At 33.9% G+C, this 17,068-nt stretch overlaps 1 protein-coding gene across 1 annotated transcript; it reads right to left on the bottom strand.

The window, feature by feature from the left end:
- Positions 1 to 383: 383 nt before the first annotated feature.
- On the bottom strand, positions 384 to 9,295 carry LOC141390897 (leucine-rich melanocyte differentiation-associated protein). The gene is made up of 5 exons (XM_073963830.1): positions 9,050 to 9,295; positions 8,626 to 8,865; positions 1,742 to 1,890; positions 626 to 864; positions 384 to 560 (listed from the first exon to the last, which is right to left on the bottom strand). The coding sequence occupies exons 1-5, from the start codon at positions 9,098 to 9,100 to the stop codon at positions 487 to 489; spliced, it is 753 nt and encodes a 250-aa protein (XP_073819931.1). The 5' UTR covers positions 9,101 to 9,295; the 3' UTR covers positions 384 to 486.
- Positions 9,296 to 17,068: the final 7,773 nt, after the last annotated feature.

The following is a 17,068-nucleotide window of genomic DNA, read 5'->3' on the forward strand; positions in this document are numbered from 1 at the left end:
AACAGCTTGTGTGGGCGAGCCTCCGTACTTGGAACGCTTCTAAGTTGCATACAGTATCTGGCGGATTAGGAGTAAAAAATCGACAGGCATCAACGGTATGACTGGATGCATATATAAACCATCTAAAAAGTCGTGCCTAAGTATATTGAATCAGTTCTCACTTGTTGCATTAGTCATGGGTACTTCCCGCATGTTTGAAAACAGGCTCGAGTTGTATTGCTGCTAAGTCGCCTGATCGAGCGAGGAGTAATACTCTTTTGTACCGGGGCATAAGCCTTCTTTCAATGCTTGGAAAAGTGCTGAAGAGCAGTTCGAATGTGTTCGAAAAATCCAACCAATATCAAAAGATAATTTCTAGTAAAGTTCGTATGCAACGCAAAAAATTAATATACAAAAACACAATGACATTTATTTGAAGTTTAAAAATTCAGTTTTCCTGAATAAATTTTAAGTTATCCTAAGGTAAAACGCCTTCCTTAATTGTTTTCATAAATCTGAATTTGTTATGAAACGATTTCCTTCCGAATGCATTCCACTGTAAGTTGGATGATAACCAGGCGCTGAAGTAGTAAAAAAAAACAATAATCTTTAATTAAAAGTATACAAAAGAATTGTTAAAACTTACCCAGTGGTGACTCAAATCTACGTCTCTGCTCATTTTGGTTAATGTTGTCCTGGCTATTTGGTATAGACAAAAACTGCTTAAGTTTTGACCACAAATCAACAGGAGATGAAACGTTTGAAGTGTTTACAGCTTGTGATAGTTCCTTTTTATTGGATTGATCCCCGTCCGGCAAATGTTTAGCATCCAATGAATAGTGATCCAAAAATCGTAAACGGGGCAGTGATTTGGATAAAACGTCTCTAAAAAAGGTACAGATATTCACATTAAATTATATGCATACATGAATACATGATATCGAAAATAATTACAGGGTTGTATTTTCCAAATGTCTTATGAATAGATCCAAAACTATCAAAAATTAAGCTATTTTTTGTAGGATGTAGCGCAAATATAGCCCCTATTGAGAGAGGTGCGAAATTTGATTAGTCCTTGGTCACACTAGAGAGGTTTCATTGAAACAATTTCATGACATCAAGGGTACCCAGGTCGAGTTCCATACTAGAGTAATATCTTTAAGTTGTGGTAGTGCTTCAATACAACACGAGATTAAGGGCATAAAAAGTTCGGCCCGGCCGAACTTAACACGAAGAAGATTCACATAGTTTTTAGAGATATAGCCCAGAACTGCTTCATAACGTTAATATTTAACCATGTTTAGATGGGGCCATAAAATTCAAGCTGGATCTGACACAACAAAACCCAACCAAGATTTTTGTCGTTTGAGTCTTTACTTTAAAAAAAATCCTTAGCTTAAATTGTTTGCACAAGAATACCTTAAAAATGTTGCTCAGTGTAATCTAAGAAACTCCAGCGAATAACCGTTTTACGTGAGTTTTTGCTTACATTTACATACTTTATGTCTTTGTAAGAAATAAATTATTTACTATGTTATTTATTATTGTTTTTGTATTATTATTGCATCTTAAAGATGGACATGAATATTTACTTTAATCAGAGCATATAACCTTATCAGCCAAGTACCTTACATACACACTTCATTTCAATCGAAGAAAAATGTGTAGGTGTCTATTTAAGTTTGCATTGTTCTTTCAATTATTAACTAAGTACATATTAAATTTTCTACACCAACAACAATGATGATATTTAATACTTTACCTGTAATGGGCGTATTCGTAGGGCACAAATTCACTAAATGGTTGCAGATACAAATTATCAGGGCACATCGGATTACCATGCAAACTCAAATACTCCAAATTTGGAAATATTAGTTGAAGCATTTCGGCTGTTGTGCGCAAGTCACTCAACTGTAAAATTAAATCTGATTATTATTAGAGAAATAAATTGCATTCTATAGAGCACAGTGGTCAATTTGATTTTGATAGTTTTTAGCCACAATAATGGTAAAGTTTTTTCATCGATTGGGCCATAATTGTTAGAGATACAACCCACACGGTGGGTAAATACCGGGTAAATACCCATTTGTGGGTATTTATTTGGGTATTTACTATATTGAATGGCAAATACAACATTTTACATCCTATTCTTGGGTTTAGGTTGTAAATTCGTTTCAAAATGGATAGTTTTACAATACTTTAAACTAGTGGGTAAATACTTGCCGAACCACTTGACGTAGGCTGACAAAATTTGGCTTACATCTTCCTTATGTCAACAGAACGTCTGGTACTGAACATGGGGTCTCTGGGTCCATGTTTTGATATAGCTCCCATATAACCGTACCTCCCGATTTAAGGTATTTTTTGTCTATTAGCCACATTTTACAATAATATTGGCTGTAGCTTGGCACAGTGAGTTCTCAATGTGTAGAAAATATCCTTGCAAAAATTGGTCAATGTAGCTCAACGTTTTCTAATAGCCCCCATATAAGGGTACCCGGATTTCGAGTATTTACCCAAATTTTGGGTAAAAACTCTTTAACTGCCGAACCACTTGACGTAGGCTGACAAAACTTGGCATAAATCTTTCTTATGTCAAAAGAACTTCTGGTACTGAACACGGGGTCTCTGTGTCCATGTTTTGATATAGGCTCCATATATCCGTACCTCCCGATTTAAGGTATTTTTTACCTATTAGCCTCATTGTACAATCATTGCGGCTGAAATTTGGCATAGTGAGTTCTCAATATGTACAAAATATCCTTGCAAAAAATTGTCAACATAGGTCCACGTTTTCTAATAGCCCTCATATAGAGGTACCCCGATTTCGAGTATTTACCCAAATGTTGGGTAAAAACTCTTTAACTGCCGAATCACTTGACGTAGGCTGACAAAACTTGGCATAAATCTTTCTTATGTCAAAAGAACTTCAGGGTACTGCACATGGGGTCTCTGGGTCCATGTTTTGATATAGCCCCCATATATCCGTACCTCCCGATTTAAGGTATTTTTTACCTATTAGCCTCATTGTACAATCATTGTGGCTGAAATTTGGCATAGTGAGTTCTCAATATGTATAAAGAGTTTTTACCCAACATTTGGGTAAATACCCAAAATCGGGGTAGCCATATATGGGGGCTATTAGGAAACGTGGCCCTATGTTGACAAATTTTTGCAAGGATATTTTCTACATGTTGAGAACTCACTGTGCCAAATTTCAGCCACTATGATTGTACAATGAGGCAAATAGACAAAAAATACCTTAAATCGGGAGGTACGGTTATATGGGGGCTATATCAAAACATGGACCCAGAGACCCCGTGTTCAGTACCATAAGAAAGATTTATGCCAAGTTTTGTCAGCCTACGTCAAGTGGTTCGGCAGTTAAAGAGTTTTTACCCAAAATTTGGGTAAATACTCGAAATCCGGGTACCCTTATATGGGGGCTATTAGAAAACGTGGACCTATATTGACCAATTTTTGCAAGGATATTTTCTACACATTGAGAACTCACTGTGCCAAGCTACAGCCAATATTATTTCAATGCTAGATATTCTCTTCATATAAGTAAGATTTGAGCCAAATTTTGTCAGCCTACGTCAAATGGTTCGGCAGTCAATGAGTTTTTACCGAAGTATTTACCCACTTGTTTAAAGTATTGTAAAACTATCCATTTTGAATCGATTTCATAACCTAAACCCAGAAATAGGGTCTAAGATGTTGTATTAGCGATTCAATATAGTAAATACCCAAATAAATACCCACAAATGGGTATTTACCCGGTATTTACCCAATTTACCGGGTATTTACCCATTGGGTATTTACCCACTGTCCATCTCTAATAATTGTGGCATTTAGAGAATTTTCGTTAAAATGCATCTTTGGAAACAAAGGGTTAACCTTAACCGATTTCATATATATATATGTATAAGGTTTTTGGGTCAAATGGAAAAAAATTAGGGGGTAGGAAATTAAATTAAAGAAATATTTTTTTTTATTAATTTTCTCATTTAGAGTTAAGCTTGATGATCGGAAATTTTCTTGCAAGTGAAAAAGAAAAGCCAAGGACTCGAACCCACACAGTCACCAAATTACGGACCTGGGGCCTAATTACGTGATTCGATTCGATCGAGTATTTGCTCGTGAAAAAGATTTCGACACGATAAAAAAGCGGCATGACGAGATTCGATCGAAATCGTTGATCGAATGTTTCGAGAGTAACCGGTAATCGAACTATGAAAACCTATGAAGGTAGATGTAAAAAAGGTGTTTTTTGAAAGCAAGAACCAAAAAAAAAACTAAATTATGAATGAAAAATGTAAATATTTGTGGAATTTGTTGAACAATACATTCAATAATAATTTCGGAATGCAGTTGTGCTATGGAAATAAGAAAATTATTAATTCTTGCAAAATCTTTTTGACATTGTTGTAGCGGATTGCTGTACATCTACCTTAATAATCCTCTCTCAAAATAAATGAGAGAGAGTTTGGTGGATGTTTTGCATTAGCCTCTCTGAGAGAATATTTCCTTTGGTAAACAACGGGGGATGAAATGTTTAAAATGTACTTCCCTTATACAATAAAGGCTATTAATATTAAATATTTTTTTTCTTTTTTCCAGAAATACTTATTTTTTAACGACAGCAAAAGTAATTTTTGGTTAATGATTGCATGCATTTTAATTCTAAATTTATCACAATTTCTCAAAACGACTGCAAAGGACTTTTCCCAATTTCTCTTGTTATATTGTCTAAAAAATGCTGCCAATTATTTACTAACATCGTTTTTCTTCTATAAAACGACAACAAACAACAATTTTTAACATTTTTAACAAAAAGACAATAAGGAAATCTTTCATTTTATTTGTTTACGATAGGTAATTTGGCCTCGAGAAATTACTCGCAAATTTATGCTCAATTTCTCGATAATTTTACTCGATAACGAATGTTGTCATCCCAACTTTGAGTACTCAGGTCGAAACAACTCGATATCGAATCACATAATTAGGCCCCTGGTTTCGCTGTAGCGGAAACATGAAATGCGGCCAAAAAATCCACTGTTTTACTCCTCCGAAAAATAAGCCATGATATGACAGTCGGTCGTGCTAAGTACATTAATTACTGAAGGAAAACTGTGATGTAGGGTATCATATAAGTAAAAATGCAAAATGCATCGTCACGAAATTTTGGGGGTTGATGGGAGAGGAAGAAGCCTATTGGTTTTATTCTAATTCGAGTATCTCCGCTTCCATTAAAAGTCTTACAAAATAAAAAAAGCCTGATTATGAAGGTAGAAAATCTATCCTTTACAATGATGCAAAGTAGGTTGGCGTAGGTGATCAAACAACGGAGATATCGCAAAAGTCGATAATACACCCCGCTTTTTTCCTATTTTTTGTAATCATGCTACAAGTCGCAATTTTGTTCGGATATACTGATTTTGATTATGAGGGCATAATATCCAGGTGTCGGGATGGGCAAAGAACGTACGTGGGGAAAATACAATTTTTTATACATACTTATGTGAATGTCTCCGCTTCTGGTAGGATTATTCTAAAAGCAATGCCTGCCAATAGAAGAGGAAATATCACCTTTACATTAATGCACCATAGGTGGCGTAGGTGGTCAAACAACGGAGATATCGCAATTGCCGGTATTGCATCCCATTTTGTAATTTTTGTAGTTACGCTAGGGATATATATTTTTTGAAGAACAAATTTATTCGTAAGAAAAAAAACTATTTCCCATAAAGACTTCTTCATATCACTGACATGTTACCTTCTCCAAGTCAGAACAACATGCCGCACACTAAAAAACTGCATATATAGGCGGTAAAATATTTGTTAATATGCGTGGTATTTTGTTAAACTTGAAAAGAGTAAAGCCCTGATAAATATGTGCTTTTTTGTTTTTCAAAAGCAAACGATCGAAACAGCTTCACTTTTTTCAATGAATTTTCAGCGATTCCAAAAATTTTTGCAAGAACTCTACTTTCTGTGAAAAATTATGCATGCAGTGGAATGATATGGAAACATTCAAATTGAAAATCTAACGAGTTTTCATTCATGTTTTTTTCAAAAAATTCAATCAAATGTGAAAAATTATTAGTTTTTTAAATTCCAATAATTTATAGACATTTCCTTATTTTGTTTACATGTACGTACATACGTTGACACTAACGTTTACAAACAAAAACAAATTTCTATGTGGTTCATGGCAGAACTACCAGGTAGTGGTATCACACCAGCTGATCGAATATGAAAAGTCAAATCCCTTTATAAAAAATTATTTTTGTTGCAATTTCCCCAACAACATAAAGAATGTTTTGACATAACATATTCAAAATTTTACGATGCCACTACCTAGGTAATTGTGCCATGATGTGGTTGTTGTTGAGTTGTATTTGTTGTAGTATTTACTTTACCTGGTTTGTTCTACCATGAGTATCTCCCTAAAATAAATGTTTACCATTGAAAAGTTTATGTACAGAGGGAGTGGTGTAGGGTATCACATAGTCGGCCCCGTTCCGACAATAGCCTTTGCTCACTTATTTTATTATACCCTCCACCATAGTATAGAAGGTATATTAAGTTTGTCTTTTCGTTTGTAACACATTGAATAGTAATTTGCGACCATAAAAAGTATTATATTCTTCATCGGGGTAAAATTCTTAGTCAATCTATGCATGTCTTATTGAGATGCGCTATGTCGGTCACGTTTTTATATAGCCCCGATATAACAGTACCGCCTGATTTGAGGTATTTGAAGTTTTTAGCCACATTTTAAAACCAAATTAGCTATAACGTGGCATTCAAGGTTCGTAGCGGTAAAAATGCTCATTTACCAAAAAATTTGGACTTCGGTCCACGATTTGGAGTAGTTTCCATGTAACTGTACCATCCGATTCCGATTCTTCAGACCGAATTAGCTATAGTTTGGCATTTAGAGTTCCTAGTGGACAACAAACTTACGTACCAAAAATTAAGGACATAGGTCCATGTTTTGGAATAATCCACTATAACGGTACCACCCGATTTCAGGGTTTTCGACGATCTTATCTGCATTTTCAGGCCGAAATTCCTAGTGGCCAAAAAAGCTTATATACTAGAAATTGTTTATGTAGGTCCATATTTCATTTTCAAATCGTATTGGCTTTTATTTAACATTTAAGGTTCGAGGTGGTCAAAACACTTATCCACCGAAAATTGTGGACATAGGGTCACGCTTTGGTATAGCCCCCATGTAAGGGTATCTCCCGATTTTCGGTATTTTGAGGATTTTGGCTACATTTTTCGACCCGTAATTTGACATTTAAGGTTCGCTGCAGTCATAAAACATATCCAACGAAAATTTTTCAACATAGGTCCATGTTTTGGTATGTCCCCCATATAACGGTGCCTCCCGATTTTAGATTGTTTGAGGAGTTTAGCTACATTTGTTAACTAGCTGTAATTATCTAACTGTAATTGTACATCTGATGTTCTAGTGGTCACGAAACATCTCCACCTATATAACGGTACCTTCAAATTTTTGGTATTTTGAAAATTGTTGCTACTTCTTGGATCGAACTACCTATAATTTGGCATTTCAGATTACCAGTGGTCACAAAACTTCTTCAACAAAAATTTTCAACATAGATCCATTTTTTGGTACCTCTCCCATCCTCGGCATTTTGAGGAATTTAGCTTAAATGTTTTACCGAACTAGCATTGGCAAATTACTGTTAGAGCCTCACCCACAATTTGACATTTGAGGTTCCCTGCAGTCATGAAATTTCTTCACAAAAATTTTCATGTTCTTTCATAGGTCCCATATAACGGTACTTCCCAATTTTTGGTATTTTGAGAATTTTTGCTACATTTTTCACCAAACTATCGGTAATTTGGCATTTGAGATTACCAGAGGTCACAAAACTTCTTCACTAAAAATTTTCAACACTAATTTGGTTTGTATCAATATTTTCGTTTCAAAATGCTTGTAATTTGACAGTTAGGGTTCTTAGTGATCCAAAAACGTCTGCACCAAAAATTGTGAACAGGTATAACCACAGTCTATACAGTCGGACACTCAGCCCAAACTAGTTAGCCCTGACTATTTAGTTTGCTGTCAAATACATTTTTGTGACATAAAATACAAAGGAAATCAAATCACAATAATGAACAATCTATTATGTTTGTTGTCAGAAGTTGTTAACAGAACTCTGAATGGCCGACTTTCTGTAGGCCTTGGGTATAACGTTACCTCTCGATTTCAAGTATTGTGAAGTTTTTGACCTAATTAGCATTTTATTGGTATTTAAGGTTTTCGGTGGTCAAAAAAACTAATGTGCATATTGGATATAGTACAATTTCAGGTATTTTGATGTTTTAATCTACATTTTCGACCCAAATTTGCTGTGATTGGTAATTAGTATTGGCAGAGATCACAAAACTCCCTGTTTATTTCATTTTAGTTAATAAAATTTCATGGTGGAGGGTATAAAAAGTTCGACCCGGCCGATCTTACTGGTTTTTATTGATAATCAACATTCTCCACATATTTTCCTTAACAATACATTTTTCGGCACAATTATGACATCCATCCTAACCACTGTGCGATATAGACTTTCTCTGTCGATTAATGAATAACCGAAACAATGAACTCACCTCATTTTTATTTAACGTTAATGTTGTGATCTTTGGCAGTGGTAATTTCTTCAGTTTTTCGAAATGGGCTTCACGCAGACGATTGTCATCCATGATCAAGCAGCGCAAGTTCGGCATTTGATGGAGCCATTCCAGGCGTGTTATTCGATTGTGGCTGATATCCAAGTATTCGATGCATTCAGCGTAGGTTGCAATAATGGAGGTGTCAAGTTCTCGCAGATTGCGGTGTGACAGATTCAGCTGCACACACACGCACATACACAGATGTCATGTCGGTGGTGATCGGACCAAAACAAATATGCAATTTGAATAAAAACAATTTTTTTACAAGATAATAACAGAGAGGGAAGATTTGTTTTTATTTTGATTCTTTTTATGAGAGCAATTGAAATTAAAAGAGATAAAGAAGATCATCGTCTGTTACCTCTTTTCTGTTGGCATTATAACCGTTTTCATCGACGTCACTTTGATACATTTTGAAATGAGATTGTTGTATCGGTTTCGATTTGTTATTGCTACACACGTACTAAATTTTCCTTTCTTTTTTACAAAAAAAAACTCTCACATTTTGTTAAACTTTTTATCAGTGCTGTTGTTGTCGTGTCTTCAATGATCTACTTTTTGCGTATTCTATGGATGTTCTCTTTGGAAAGATTGTCTAGATACGACTGATGGATGTTCTTTCTTGTTGCTGATCTTTGGTTTGTTTTACCAAAATAAATTAAAACGACAGCTTTTAGACGATTTTGAAATGTTAAAAGTGTACGTTAAGCTTTATTGTAATGTGTTTGTGCTTTTAGTTTGATAAGTTCTGTTCAGTTAGTAACGATAATAATCTAGATGGCGCTGAAGTCCAAAATATACAAATATAATTATTTTTCAAAAGTTTCTATTTTTGAAAGCACATTCGGTTAAAATATAAATAAATTTAACTAGCAAGTTACGACTCTCCGATTCTCCGATCACTTATAAACCCTCTGATTCCTCTCCGATTCCATGCCAACACTGATTAGTGTCGGAAACACAAAGTGCTATTGTGAATGTTCGTTCGTATAACTATTTTCTTCTTTTTACAGTGTTTTATTTAAATTGCTTTAAATTCCAGTTGACCAATCGAACTAAAACCTAAAACTTTGCACACTTTTCAGATTTGGATGACAATACATGAATGTGAAACCAAAACCAATATGGGTCCATTTTTTCTTATAGCCCCCATATAGCGGTACCACCCGATTTCAGGTATTTTGAGGATTTTATCTTTATTTTTAGCCCGAATTGGTTGTAACTTGGCAATTGGAGCTCCCAATGATACAGAAACCTCCTCACCAAAAATGTTGGACATAGGTCAAGGTTTTGGTATAGCCTCCATATTGCGGCACCACCCGATTTCAGGTATTTTAAGGATTTTATCATCGTTTTTAGCTTTAATTTGATTATGAGGTTCTCAGTGGCCAAACAATTGAATTACTAAAACGTTAAAAATATAAAAATAATTAAAAACAAAAACATTAAGTTAAGTGTTTGATTTATAAATGCACTAAAACTAGGAAATAATTTTTCATGATGGAATCTCTCAAATAAAACGATTGCATTTAAATTAAAAATGGTGATAATATTAAATGGCAAGCATTTTATTTGAGAGATTCCATCATGAAAAATTATTTCCTAGTTTTAGTGCATTTTAACGGAATTGTTTTTAATTTTTTTGTTTTTCTAGCTACATCACAACGTTGCACTATAGGTAATTTGGACAGGTTTTAGGCAAAAAAAAAATCGATTTTCGCATTTTTAATAACGCGAGTTTTCTAATTTGATTCGAAGAAAGAACATGCCAAATTCTATGGATGTGCAATTTGTTTTCAAAAATATTCAAAACTCGCTGTATGATTCGAATCTAAAATCAAAATTTCAAAGTCTAAATAAAAAATGTTAAAAAATATTAAATCTCAGAGCAGAATTTAAACGCAATTTGTAAGAGTTTGGTAATAATTAAATACATAGATATGATATTCAGTGGAATGTTGGCGGTGTGTACTTTTCGTTTTAAGAAATAATTTTCTTCAAAATGTTTGTTACAGTAGACAAAGTCGTCGTATAGGATACAACCTACGATTTTTTTTTACAAAATTATAGTTTTATATTACTTACTTACTTACTTAGTTGGCCCATTACAATTGAATCACCTTAAAATTAAGAATTTATCTAATCTTGGGTAAAAACTCATCAAAATATGATACAGGGATACAAGGTTGTAAAAAATACATAATTGACATATAATGACAATTTTTGACAGAGAAATGTTGTGACCACTACGAACCTCAAAAGCAGAATTACAGCTAGTTCGGTTCAAAATTGTAGTTAAAATCCTTGAAATATATAAAACTGAGAGATATCGATATATTGGGGCTATACCCAAACATGGACCTAGGTTGACAATGTTTGATGGAGAAGTTTTGTGACCGCTGTCAATTTGGTCAGAAAATGCAACTTAAAATGTACAATACCCCACGGTACCGTTATATTGGCTGTACCGCTAAATGGGGGCCTTAACCAAAGTTTGTGCCGATACAACCCATCTTGGATGGATGCATCGGTGCAAAATTTTGGCACCCTATCTCAATTTGTTTGGATGCTAGAGTTATTGTAGAAAAGGGACGCACGGACAGACGGACATGGATATATCGACTCACAATTTTATCTTGACAATTATATATACATATACATATTAGGGTTATGACTTTTTTAATGACTAAAATGACGTTTATTCTATTTTATACCGTTCACCATAATATGGAGGGTATAATTAAATTTGACATTCCGTTTGTAAAACATCGAAATATTCATCGGAGACCCTATAAAGTATATATATTCTTGATCGGGGTAAAATTCTAACACGATATAACCGTCTGTCTCTCCGTCTGTTGAAATCAAGATACATCTTGCAATTTTTAAGATAGAACTTTGTAATTTGGTATAGAAGTTTCTATTACAGATGTTTGGTATTGCAAACTCACACCGAAATGGCTGAAATTTGGTACTTAGTCTTAGTTGTGGGTATAAAACTTTTCCCCAGAATTTTGCCGGTATAGGTCCACGCCTTCATATTACCCCCATAGAACGATACATCCCAGTTTTCGGTATTTTGGAGGTTGTGGCCTCAATATTCTACCGAAATGGCTGAAATTTGGTATTTAGTCTTCGTTGGGGTTGCAAAATTTTCTACCTGAACTTTGTAGGTATAGGTCCACGCCTTCATATTGCTCCCTATAGGTAAATTGATTATATTTGTACCTACCGAGATATAAAACGGCGATTAGCAAACTGCTGGGTTGTCATCTATTGTCTTTTTATATGCGCATGCGCGCTTGATTACGATTATGGCCTGAAACAATATACAAGAAATAGATTAATTTAAAAAAAAAATCTTTTTATTAAAAGGTTTAGATAATAGTTTTCAAAACTTCAGCAAATACTACAAAAATTATAAGTTATATACGCGTTAGATTAAGTGCGATTGTCTATAGTGAGTAGATTGATATTTAAGGTTCAAAATTCGTCAAAATTTCTAACGCCCAGTAAAATACGTGAGCGTAGGGTTACCCGTATTTACGAAAGGAACAATTTGATTTTCTTATGTACGGACATATCGTCGGTGTCATGCTTAAATGTTCCATACTTAATTTTCCCTTTTTGAGATAATCTCATTTTAATGTTTGCGTCACAACTGCACAACTGCGTCACTGGAGAAATATCTCTTGGAATAAAATAGTTATAGAGAATTTTTTAAAAATAGAATTTTTGTCGATTGTTCCATATCCACACAAATGACACAAATACAAAATATTGTAAATCGTATGGAACAAAGTGACAAATAAATTTTCCCATCTTTGCCACAAAAAATTTAAACCTTCTAAAACGAAAATTAAAGTTCTGATTTTTTAAATGTATTTTTAAATTCATAAGTTATTAAAATATTAATTTCATACCTGAAATGAACTTAAGCTTTCGGGTCGAAAGGTGGATATCTCGGAAACTAGAGCAAATAGGAAAAAGCCTACTAAAAATTCAGAACGAGTACCCATATTGGCAAAAACAAATCCTAGTCGTATTAGTTGGTAGCCTCAGAGAAGGGCTCACAATAAAAATGTCAGGTGTTAGGAGTTTGAATAAAAATCGACTGTGTGGAAATGTTTCATTGTTAGAACTTGGTTCAAACATGGTAATATGTAATTTGTTTAATGTTTGATTTTGTGTCATGATAATGAATTACTGAGTGTTTCTTTGTGAAGGGGTTATGTAGGAAATAAGTTACTGTTCGGTAAGTGTGAAGAAAATATATTATATATTATAAATATCCTGTTCCTATAAATGGGAATGAATTACAGTTTAAGCATATACTATTGAATTTATAGACGACGGAGTATGTTCGAATTGAGTGTGGCAACTAAGAAAATGCCAAAAACATACAAGTTAATAAATATTTTGTTCTGGCAAAAGATGGGAACTATATCCTCAGATAAAAATATCCAAGAAAATATTGTCATTTTCCCAAAAAATCGTCTTCGAACTTTTTTGAGTTTTCGGGTTTGAGTGACTGACAGCGGAAAAATTGAGTAATCCGTCGTCTATAAATTCATTAGTCTATGTTTAGTCTTTAATTCATTCCCATTTATAGGGCAAAATATGTTCAGGGGAGATATAGCATAAATCTGACGAATAATGTAAAGGATGTTCACGTAGAAACAGACAAATTTTATAATAAAAATAGTGAATGTCTTCGTGAGAGTTGCGTGTGTAGAGAAGGGAGATATTTTGTTAACGGATATCTTTTTTAATATACAATCCAATTAAAGAGATAAGTGTGTGGTGGGGGCCTTCTTACAAGAATAGAAAAAATAAGAAAGACTTTCCATTCCTACGCGGCCATGTCTAATATAGATTACTGAATTTAATCTATTTAGCAAACTTATAATTATTTGTAGTGAGTTTGCTTGCCACACATAAGATAAGAAAATGTGTTTACGATCGTTCCATAAGATTGTACGGCATTCCTACACATTTTTGCACTCACCCTCTTTCTTTTACATAGGTTGGGTCATTGTAAAACGCAGTTGTTAAGAATATTTTTTACTTTTAATAAATCAGTGCCTAGATAGCATTCGAACTAGAGAAATGTTGTTTCTCTTAGGAATACAGATCCCGGTTTAACAACATAGAACACAGAAAATATGACCTACTTCGTTAAGAGTAGACACAGAAGAGAGCAACTTCCTATAACAAACAAAGACAAAAAATCTTAACTATACCAGAGCCAATATTTTCATGTATTTATCAAAGAAAGTCCACTGTTGTTCTTCCATAAGAACTCATTCTTCAGCGAAAAGACCTATTGGCATTTTAAGATAAATCGTACGGATCTTCAATAAGAAGATCAACCGGTCTTTTATAGAAGCCATATTGACATCCCATGAGGAAACCTGTTAAGCTTCGTTCTGATACCTTTAAAAAGTCGAAAGGGAATCTAATGTGTTTCTGGCAGTAATCTGCGATAAGATCATGTTGATGTTATTGACGCGCAATACTTCTATGGACCAAACTGCGTTGGATGCTGTATGAACCAAGAGCTGTGACGACTACACAACGGCCTAAACCTAGTTAAACGTATGGAGTTACAACGATTAACGTATAAATGAGGGCGAATGGTGATACACACAGAAGAAGTCAAGCCAAATAGCCTGCAAGTGTCTGTACCAAATTTGTTTTTTTATTGATTCAGATATATGTATGTATGTACATATAGCATCTTATGCATCAATCCATCTTCGGGTCAATATAACTGCTCGGTTAGTATTAGTTTTTTAATTATTATCAAACACTGCCGGTAATTGACTCCAAATTATCCTTACAGATACTCATCGCTCAATTTGTATCTGTATTTCATTCGTCATCTTTGCTGGAGAATGTATCTGCAGTAAAAAAGTCAGTATGCAGTCCAATTTTAGATTTCATTCTAAATCTTTGAGGACAATAAAAATGTACATGACATTGGGTAAAAATGAGAAACGCCGGCCTTTTTGTCTTTAATCGCGTATGCCCGCATATGGTTAAATTTCCATCAGTGTAAAAAAATGTGTAGTTCACAAATTATGATGTTCAAAATCTGTACGTATTTAAGGGCTTCAATAACAAAAATTCCAAATACTACAATGTAATAGTTTGTATAGGATTTGACACTAATTGATCAATCAGCTTCAACATACTTGAGATGCCTACCCAGCTAACATTTTTTTCCGAATTCGGAACGAAACTCTGCACAAGTATCCGATTCTGATGCCGAATTCGTTCAGAAATCGGAACAAAATTGTATGAAGGTGCCCACGAATTCGGAAAGTTTTATCGGAAAAAATCGGAAGGAAAGAATTCGTTAAAAAACTCGAATAAAAAAGGGAAATTTTAAGTGAATTTTCGATTATCCGCACAAATTCGGAAAAAAATCTGAAGGAATATTCGAAAATAAGATTATTATCGGATGTTTAATTCAATCTTCGGAAAAAAATCGGAATATTTTCGAAATAGTTATCCGAAGCTCGGACAAAAATCGGAAAAATATCGGATGTTTCATCCGAATCTCGGACAAAAATCAGAAAAATATCGGATGTTTTATCCGAAGTTCGGAAAAAATTCGGAAAAATATCGGAGGTTTCATCCGAGGTTTGGAAAAAATCGGAAAATTGTCGAATGTTTGATGCTAACTTCTCAATAATTATCTTCTTTATTCGTTGAACTTTATAAATTGAATAATATTATATATACTATTCCTTGCTGCTGCTCGCTGATAATTTAAAACAAAACCTTTCCTATGAAAGTTTTCATATGTCATCACACTGTTGTTTTTATCTAAAATAGAATTACCAATTTTAATGATTAAAAAACACGTTTTAGAAAATGTGTATATAAACTTCACATTTTTATTTATTTGTTGTTTTCGGAAGAAAGGGTAGAGAAATAGAGAAACACACATAAGTAAATTCCCTTCAGAGAATGTGCAGAGTACTCGGAAACTAATCGGACAAAAACGCTACGAGATCTCGGAAAAAAATCTGATATCAGAGCTCTCGGCAAAAATTGCTAGCTGGGTAATGTCATACCCAGCCAACAATTTTTGCCGAGATCGTACCGAATTCGGATGTTTTTTATGCACAAGTTTCCATTTCTGATGCCGTAATCGCATGCAAAACACGTCCGAATTAGTGTGAAGCGGTTCGCAGAATTCGGAACGTTTTGTCGAGGGAAATTCGGAAAGAACATTCTAGTTTCTACACGAATTCGTTTAGAATTCGAAAGATTTTCTGATAACACTCTGAAGAAATATTCAAAAATCTGAAGAAAAAAGAATTATTTTCGGAGATTTGTTTCGAGATTCTGAAAATTTTCGGAACAAATCCTAAAAAAATTCCAGATAGATCCGTAAATCGGAAACTATTCTGATGTTTTATTAGATGTTCTGAATATTTTCTCCCAAAATTCTAAATATTTATTAGGATACGATTCGAATTTCTGATTGATTAAATTGGAACTTTATTTAATATATGTATTTGTTGAACTTTTTATTATTACAATGTTGATGAAATAGTTATCGTCGCTGCTGCCCACTGAATTGCACATTTATAAAATCATAAAGCACAGTCCTTGCGAACAAATTTTCCATTTGATTTATCTAAAATAGAAATAACAATATTATAAACAACGTTTTAGAAAATGGGTATACAATCTTACACTTTCATTTATTGTAAAACGTGTGCCAATTTCATCACAAAATAACTTGTTCCGTTACGTCTTATTCACTTAACAGCTGCAAAATAACTAAAAAAAAAACAATTTTGTTCCCGAGAGAGAGAGAGAGAGAGAGAAACGAATCAAAATTTCCCATTAGAGTATGTGCAGATTACTCGCAACATTTTCGAAAACAAGCGCACGAAAGTGTGCAGAGATTCTTAAACGAAATCTTGCTGAAGATCACTTCAATTTCTGAGGGAAATTTTGAGAATTCCGTACATTTTCTGAACAAACTTTCGAAAACCTCTTAAAAGAATCTAATATCAGAGCCCTCGGTTAAAATTGTTTAATGGGTTCATGTAGGCAAAATATTGTAATGGGATTTAAAGGATCATCGATTGAATGTTCAATTTTATCAAAACATTTCACAAAGAAAAATCATAAGTATAATATGTAATTTGTTTTCTTTCTGTTACGAATTAATAGAGCTCATGGCCAATGGAGGAAAAATAAGAGAGAGAGATACCAATCTCTTTCAATCCTTCCCACAACCACATATGACTTACAACATTCAATATTGCTGTCCTTCCACTTAATTGTCGAAGATCTGGCCCTATGTCGCCATGACCCCTACAGCGATTCTGATTTAATTAGTGGGAGAAGGGAT

This window comes from Musca autumnalis, unplaced genomic scaffold, assembly GCF_047663935.1.
Source record: "Musca autumnalis isolate F117 unplaced genomic scaffold, ASM4766393v1 scaffold_1, whole genome shotgun sequence".
Classification (NCBI taxonomy): Eukaryota; Metazoa; Arthropoda; class Insecta; order Diptera; family Muscidae; genus Musca; species Musca autumnalis.